This window comes from Monodon monoceros, unplaced genomic scaffold, assembly GCF_005190385.1.
Source record: "Monodon monoceros isolate NGI ecotype Baffin Bay Population unplaced genomic scaffold, NGI_Narwhal_1 Super_Scaffold_21, whole genome shotgun sequence".
Classification (NCBI taxonomy): Eukaryota; Metazoa; Chordata; class Mammalia; order Artiodactyla; family Monodontidae; genus Monodon; species Monodon monoceros.
Genome location: NW_021703778.1, coordinates 136,808,018 through 136,816,856, shown reverse-complemented (window position 1 = coordinate 136,816,856; position 8,839 = coordinate 136,808,018). Strand labels below are relative to the sequence as shown.

Below are 8,839 nucleotides of genomic sequence, written 5' to 3'. Positions count from 1 at the left end.
CATAGTGGCCATGGGGGCGGGGCGGGGCGCGGCGCGCGCCGGCGCGTGGAGGCCGCGGGCAGTGGCGGAGCGCGCGGCAGAGGAGGGGCGCGCGGGGCGGGGGCGCGCGGGGCGGGGGCGCGCGGGGCGGGGGCGCGCGGCCGCTGAGGCCTATGGCGCCGTCACCCGGCGGACTCGAGCGGGTGGAGGGAGGCGCCGCCGGCGAGGCGCGCGGAGACAGATCGGGGCTGCACCGGCGGCCGGTCCACCCTCCCGCCGCCGTCCTCCGGCCCGCGGACCGCGCGGTCCCGTTATCATGTCGTTGAGGCAGCGGCTGGTCCAGCTGGTCGGCAGTTTGCAGGACCCTCATAAAGTGGCTCGTTTCCAACGGCTGTGCGGGGTGGAAGCGCCGGTGAGCCGCACCGCCACAGCTGCCGCCGACCCGAGGGAGGATGAGAAGGCGGAGGCGCCCCTCGCCGGAGAATCCAGGCGCCGAGAGCAGCAGCTGGGGGCGTCCGGAGGCCCCCCGCCGCCCGGGAGCGACCGCAATCAGTGCCCAGCCAAGCCGGGCGGCGGCGGCGCCCCCAACGGCGTGCGGAACGGGCGGGCGACCGAGCTGGGCCCGGCCTCGCAGCGCCGCGCGGGGGTCCTGCGCCGCAACTCGCTGACGGGCGAGGAGGGCCAGCTGGCCCACGTGAGCAACATGCCTCTCTACTACCTGTTCTGCTTCGGCACGGAGCTGGGCAATGAACTCTTTTACATCCTGTTCTTCCCCTTCTGGATCTGGAACCTGGACGCCCTAGTGGGCCGGAGGCTCGTGGTCATCTGGGTGCTGGCCATGTACCTGGGCCAGTGCACCAAGGACATCATCCGCTGGCCGCGGCCCGCCTCGCCGCCCGTGGTCAAGTTGGAGGTTTTCTACAACTCAGAGTACAGCATGCCCTCCACCCATGCCATGTCCGGCACCGCCATCCCCATCTCCATGATCCTCCTCACCTATGGCCGCTGGCAGGTAAGGGTCCCTGTCCTCGCCCGGCTCAGCCTAGGGGAGTTAAAGGACTCCGAGCCGCTGTTGCTGTCTGCAGTTATTTGAATTTGGCCGTTCCCCTCCCAAACCTCTCTTCCCGCAGGTTTTCACAGTACCCGCAAACAGGCCCATTTTAACTTTTAAAAAAATAATGAAACGATGGGGGAAACCTTCAGACTTAGTCGTCAAACTCTATTTTAATAGTAATACCTTTCTTGGAACCTAAAGTAAACACTATTCGTGAAGTAATACGTTATCATCGGGCTTTGGTTGAGTTTCTAAGCGATTTTAATTCTTGTGATGCACAGAATATAATTATGGTTACTTAATGTAATGTCCTTATAATTAATAGTTGGGTGACTAAGATTCACCCGTTTTATATGGTGCCTTTCCCCAGACTGATTTCTGTTTCAGGCGTAGGTAAAGTCATTGGCTTTATCCCGAGACAATGTTTATGAAACAAACATGGTCGTTCAGGCAATGAAGTAATGAATTTTAAATGAAAGCCACCCTTTGTGGAAGTTAATGGAGCACCGCCTGACTGCTCTTTTAAAGGGGTGTGGTTGCTAATTTGCTGATAGAAACAGTTTAATTAGCTTTTGGATCACTGATCTGAACTATCACTTTGAGCTACAGTATTATTGTTGAATTAGCTTTACAAATGGTTTTAAAGTTATTCTTAAAATTAGGGTTCTTAAAAAAAAAAAAATTAGGGTTCTTGGTCAGACTAGTGGGTTTGTAAAAATGGTAAATATGACAGCAAGATCAGCCTGACAGCTGGGGATGAGTTTTTAACAGTAAACTTTTATATTTTGCCTACTTCTTCTGGCCTCCCATTTTTCAGTTTTTCATGGTGTGTAAATGTTACTTAGATTTAAAAGCTAATTCTTTTTTATATAGAAGCAAAATTTATTCTTAGACTGATTTTTTATCTGTCTTTCTAAAATTCTTATTTTAGAAAGTATAGTTGGTTTACAATGTTGTGTTAGTTATCTGCCTTTTAAATTGCAAGGAGGTTTGTTCATTCTGCAGACCAGTCCCTTAATTTAAGAATAAAGTTAATAACTATGAAGAATCTAAGGAATCAGTCTTCCTTGATTTTTTTTTCCATTACAGCACAAAATCATCTCACACTGAGAAATACACATTCTGTATAAAACTCCATTATGGTAAGCTTACTTATCTCAGGCTTAATTTCAGTATAGGTAAACCCTTGTCCTCATGGACATTTCTGTGCAGTGCATCTCTCTTACAGGAACATGGAAAGTATGTAATGCATATAGTAAGAATGGCAGAATTATGAGGGAAGAGTACCATGAACAGTTTTTTTTTTTCCTGTTTAACCTAAGGAGATACACAGTAATATTCAGATTGTAAATTAGTGCTGCCTGTTTTGCATAATAGATAAATATCTCAAGTTTATTTAATCTAAATGCTTCAGAATTTGACTGTCATTGACTTATAATATTAACTGGTTAGCTAATAATGTTTCTCTTATTTTTATGAGATTTTCCAGATTCCATAATGATAGAGTCTTTTGTAACTCCTCATTGAGTAGCTATGTTGCAAGCTATTAATATTAGCAGTCCAAGAAAGAGAAAGTAGTTGTTGCTCATCATTCATTCAGAACACATGCTAACCGGAAGTCTGAAAACAGTACTGCTGGATTGTTTATGGGATTCAGCTATCAATATTTTAACACTTCAGGGTTATTTGAATTATCAGAATATGCTTACATTACAGTTTTTGAACAACCTAGTATATTTAATTCAAAGTTTGAGGAATTTATATACCATACAGTTTTAGAATTTGAGCTAGACAGGACTTTAAAAATCACCTAGTCTCAAACTGTCATTTTACAGATGTGGAAACTGACCAGTTACATTAGAATTAATCTTGGAAAATTGTTTCTTCTTTTACGTGTCCACTCTTAAGTTTGAATAAACTTCCAAAATTTGAATGATTGTTTTTGGTTAGTTGGGTTTTTTTTTTGCGGTACGCGGGCCTCCCACCGCTGCGGCCTCTCCCGTTGCGGAGCACAGGCTCCGGAAGCGCAGGCCCAGCGGCCATGGCCCACGGGCCCAGCCGCTCCGCGGCATGTGGGATCCCCCCGAACCAGGGCACGAACCCGTGTCCCCTGCATCGGCAGGCGGACCCCCAACCACTGCGCCACCAGGGAAGCCCTGGTTAGTTGTTTTGAAAGAAAGACTCCCGTACGTGAAAGTTCTGTGTTTATAAATGTTTGGTTGTAATAATGCAGTACAAAAAACCAAAATGACTTTTTATATTTTTTACTTTTTAAAAAAATCCTTGTTTTGATTGAAAACAAAAGTACCTTCCTTTGCTTAAGGTGTTTTGGTCCTCTTCTCTGCCAATTAGTATTATAGTACTTAGGCTTATATTTCCAGAGTGGGTAATGAAAAAAATATATATTGGAAAGTGGGATAAGAATTAAACAATGCAAGCCTAGTGTTTTTCTAATTAATAGCAGTTTTGGTTGACAGTTGTTTCCATCTGCTTGTGCTCCTACTGCTTATTCAGGACAGGTGTGTTTATTTCTAGTGCCTAGGATGCTGAAACTTCTCTGGAAACTGAGTTATCTCACATGCCATCCCTTTGGCTTGAGACAACTTCACTCACTCCTCACTTCATGTTCTTAACTTGAAATCTGGACAAGGTTCACTCACATGGAGCCTTTTAAATGAACCTTTTCTGTTTCATTATTCATTTGTTCTTAAAATGACAGTAAGCCAGAAAAATCACTTGGGGCTTCTGTAAAGTGCAGTTTCTGCACCTTACTCCCAGAGATTCTGATCCATTAGATAAGTGAGGGGTATTGCATTTTACTGAAATTCCCCAAATATTTTTGAGGAAAAAATGTACTTTCTTCAATCCCTTCAAAAATATCAAGGAGGTCTGATTCCTTAGATTCTTTTTTTTTTTTTTAATTTTATTTATTTATTTATTTTTGGCTGCATTGGGTCTTCAGTGCTGTGCGTGGGCTTTCTCTAGTTGGAGCGAGCAGGCGCTACTCTTCGTGTGGTACGCGGGCTTCTCATTGCGGTGGCTTTTCTTGTTGTAGAGCACAGGCTCTAGGCGCCCGGGTTCAGTAGTTGTGGCACGTAGGTTCAGTAGTTGTGGCTCACGGGCTCTAGAGCACAGGCTCAGTAGTTGTGCCACATGGCCCTAGTTGCTCTGTGGCATGTGGGATCTTCCTGGACCAGGGATCGAACCTGTGTCCCCTGAACCGGCAGGCGGATTCCTAACCACTGCGCCACCAGGGAAGTCCCCTTAGATTCTTCATAGTTATTAACTTTTTTCTTAAATTAAGGGACTGGTCCGCAGAACGAACAAACCAACCTCCAGCCAGTAAAATCAACTCTTGATCCTTAGAATATATTTTATATTTCTACAACATTGCTGTCTCAGTTCTTTTGCAGTTCGATTCTTTGAATCTTTTAAAGATATGTTAATAATACAAAAAGGGAGATTGAAGCAGTATGGCTCCAAACAATTATTTGATATGCTGGAAGAATTTTTTCCAGTAATGCAAGATAGAAAGTGTTATGGCATTTCTCCAGGTATTAAATAGCTTGATCCATTGGCCAAGATAATGATTATTGCTCTCATATTGTTTGTTGGAATTTTTTGTAGTCTGAATTGGGAAAAAAATAAGAAGTAAGGGACATCAGATATTAAGAACATAGTCTTTTGAAGAATAATCTAAAATAAAGCACTCCTTTTGTATTTATGTCTGCATGTTCTTTCCAGAAATAAAAAGTCTTAATTTTTAAATAACATGGCATATAATGAGTTCTAATTATATACTTAATTTAATAACATTAAGCAAGTTTTAGATGAATTTCATTTTTAAAAAATGAGTGACATCTCACATTTTATAGGGTTACCTATAGGTAACTTATAGGTGCTACCTATAGGGTTACCATTCCCAACTAGGGCATATGCTTTCACTACTTTTAATAATAATAATAGTTATATTATTATCTTTATTAACATTTATTAAGGTCTTACTATGGGTCAGACATTGTTTGAAATGTTTATTACCTCATTTAGTCTGCTCTTAAAACATCCCAATGTTTGGTCCTACTATTAATACAAGTTTACAGATTAGGAAACTGACATAGAGGAAGGATAAATGACTTAGAGTAACATAGCTAGTGAGTCACAGGCTGTCTTTTTTTTTTTTTTAATTAATTAATTTATTTTTGGCTGCATTGGGTCTTCGTTGCTGCACGCGGGCTTCTTCTAGTTGCAGCAAGCGGGGGCTACTCTTCATTACGGTGCGTGGGCTTCTCATTGCAGTGACTTCTCGTTGCGGAGCATAGGCTCTAGGCGTGCGGCAGTAGTTGTGGTGCGAGGGCTCAGTAGTTGTGGCTCCCGGTCTCTAGAGCGCAGACTCAGTAGTTGTGGCGCTCGGGCTTAGTTGTTCCGCGGCATGTGAGATCTTCCCGGACCAGGGCTCGAAGCCCTGTCCCCTGCATTGGCAGGCGGATTCTTAACCACTGCTCCACCAGGGAAGTCCCACAAGCTGTCTTTAAACTTACAGACAAACTCCAGAGCTTACAGAGAAAACTCTTTTCATATCATACTTTGTGATTTTTAAATAATCTTTGCAATAATAAAATTTTTGAAATAGATATGTGTGTTCTTAAAATATAAAAACAGCTTTTATATACCTTGAGAAGATAATGTGTACATACATGTGCAATAGTGACAAATATTTCTTTTAAACATTAAGTTGTTGACTGAAATCAAATGCTGATTTGATCATCTTTCCTTTCCTCTATCTTCCTAATATAAATAAAAAATTAAGCATAATGAAGTCTTTGGGGAAAAAAGAACGTAAGATATTCCATCATAATGTAGTTTATTGTAGATTAAAAAGGAAGATATCTGTGAGATCATGAAACAATAAAAGAAAGGCAAGACATAAGAGTTAGAAAAGTAGGTCACAAATGAGAGAGACCAGAAAAGGCTTCAAGAGCCAAGGAAACTGATCATTATAGTAATTCTTGGAAGAAACACAGTTTATTAAAAAATCAAATTGGTTCGCTACTTTATTTCTTTTTACCTAGTATGATACTTGTGTTTGAAATGCACATTTTCCTGATTTTATAAGTACTTATTATTAAATCTTCATTTTAAATTAATTTATTTGAACAGGTAATAGATTGTAGAAAATTCAATATTTACATAAAAATATGAAGAGGAGAGTACAGTTTCTCTTCTTTTTCTGTTCCACAGCTATGAGAATCTCATTTCCAGAGGGATTCATTGTTAGAAGTTTCTTATTTAGTCTTATAGAGATAGTCTTTACTTTTGTAGGCATATATTTATATAGTTTATTTTTCATACAAATGGCAACATACCGTTCTGGACCTTGCTTTTTTAATGTAGAAATATATTTGGGAGATTTTCCTTTTCTTTTACCCCAAAATTAATGAATACTAATTTTGTGCTTGCGATTGTCTAAATGCCTTACGTGACTTTTAATCTCCATAAAATCCCATGGGTATTGTCACTGGTTTGCAGAAGAAACTGAGGCAGAGGGAAGATAAGTAACTAGCCCAAAATGACTCTGCAGGTACCTAACAGAGCCTGGATTCAGACCCAGGCAGTTCTGCTATGAAGTGACACTATACTACTGTTATATTGCCTCTCCGTATTAGCATTTTCCATGTTTTATACAGAGAGCTATCTGATTTTTTTCACATGTGCATGATGTTCCAGTATATTAACAGCGTAATTTATTTAAAAGTTGACTATTCCAGTACTGCCAATTCAAAGACTTTCTCTATTTTTTTTCCTATCAGATTGTTGGTATTTTACTAATTTTTAAAAACTATACCTCTTTGGTTTTCTTTTTTTTTCTTTAAGTCCTTGCTCTACCTTCAAATAATGTTATACCATTTCAAGTATAGCAACAGTATACTTCATTTTTCCCTTTTCCCAACTTTTTTTTTTTTTTTTTTGCGGTACGCGGGCCTCTCACTGTTGTGGCCTCTCCCGTTGCGGACGCGCAGGCTCAGCGGCCATGGCTCACGGGCCCAGCCGCTCTGCGGCATGTGGGATCCTCCCGGACCGGGGCACGAACCCGTGTCCCCTGCATCGGCAGGCGGACTCTCAACCACTGCGCCACCAGGGAAGCCCTCCCTCCTTTGTATTATTGTTGTCGTACATTTTACATCTACATATGTTATAATACTCAGAATACATTATTATTTTTGTAGAGTGTTCCAGCATTATTTCTAGCAATATTTTTTTCTCCCTTCCCTCACATCATCCCCTTCTGGAACTTCAATCTCATGTATGTTAGATTTGTTTAACACTGGTCATTGCAGTGTTTCTGCTCTCTGTGCTTCATTTTGGATAGTTTCTATTGCTACAACTTCAAATTCACTGGTCTTCTGCAATGTCTAGTTTTCTGGTAAACTCATCAAGTAGAATGAGATATGATTTTAGATACTATATATTTTATATCTGGAAGTTCCTATTGGGTCTTTGGTCTAGTGTACAATTAAATTGCTTGTCAGTTTAATCTTTTTAGGCTTGCTAGAGTGGGTCTAGAATAACCATAGTCTAGAGCTAATTTAGCCTCACTACTAAGGTGATAACCTTCCAAAGACTACCCAATTTCCTCAGCACTCTGCCTGGTGGGAAAGCAATTACAGGCCTGTGTAAGCTTTGGGAATTATTTGGCTTACTGCTTTCCAATAGAAAAGCCTGATGGATTTTCATCCCGTGTGTGCACAGGTTAGTACTCAGCCAATGATTTGCAGAGACCCCTCCACCCCCACGGGGCTCTTTCTCTGTGCAGAGTCCTCTCTCCAGTACTCTCTTGAAAATTATTGCTGCTTTGACCTCTGGGAACTCCTGTTTCTCTCCCCTCAACTCAGTGAGACTGTTGGACTTTGTTTTGCTTCCTCCTCCTGTGCTACAGCCTGGAGACTGCCTCTAGCAGCAAGCCAGGGCAGTCATAGGGCTCATCTCATTTGTTTTCCCTTTTCTCATGAATCACAGTCCTGTGCTATTTGTTTTCCAGTATCTGAAAACAGTTCTTTCATATAATTTGTCTAGTTTTCTGGTTGTTTACAGTGGAATAGCTTTTTTTTCTTTTACAACAGTTAATCATTTATGGGCAGAAACAGAAATTCTCTTACCTCTACTTTTTTTTTTTTTTTTAACATACAACAGCTTACTGAGATGTAATTCATATACCATACAATTCATCCATTTAAAATATACAATTCAGTGGCTTTCAGTGTATTCATAGTATTGTACAACCATCACCACAATCAACTTTGGAACATTTTCATCATCCCCCAAAGGAACCCCATGCCCATAGCAGTTCTCTATTTTCCCCCAATCCCTAGGCACCCCTAGGCAACCACTAATCCACTCTAGAGATTTGCCTACTATTGTCATCTCATGCAAATGGAAGCGTACATATGTAGTCTATTGTGAATAGTTTCTTTCACTTAGCATAATGTGTTAAGATTCATCCATATTATAGCATGTATCAGTAATTCATTCCTTTTTATTGCAGAGTAATATTCCATTGGATGGATATACCACATTTTATTTATGCTTTCATCTGTCGTTGGACATTTGAGTTCACTTTTTAGTTATTCTGAATAATGTTGCCATGGATATTTTTGCGTAAGTTTTTGTGTGTATTTTTTTTCCTCTTGGGTTAATTACTAGTTTTTTTTTTCTTTTTTTGCGGTACGCGGGCCTCTCACTGCTGTGGCCTCTCCTGTTGCGGAGCACAGGCTCTGGACACGCAGGCTCAGCGGCCATGACTCACGGGTT

At 41.4% G+C, this 8,839-nt stretch overlaps 2 protein-coding genes across 2 annotated transcripts in view; both read left to right on the top strand.

Moving 5' to 3' along the window:
• The first annotated feature begins 210 nt into the window (after positions 1-210).
• The window catches only part of SGPP1 (sphingosine-1-phosphate phosphatase 1), a 35,779-nt gene continuing 27,150 nt past the window's right edge, over positions 211-8,839 (top strand). The window contains exon 1 of the mRNA XM_029238927.1: positions 211-991. Within this exon, the coding sequence (XP_029094760.1) occupies positions 296-991 (696 nt within the window). The 5' untranslated portion in view covers positions 211-295. The remainder of the gene's footprint in view (positions 992-8,839) is intronic.
• The window catches only part of WDR89 (WD repeat domain 89), a 100,345-nt gene continuing 92,479 nt past the window's right edge, over positions 974-8,839 (top strand). The window contains exon 1 of the mRNA XM_029238931.1: positions 974-991. The gene's annotated coding sequence lies outside the window, so the exon portion shown is untranslated. The remainder of the gene's footprint in view (positions 992-8,839) is intronic.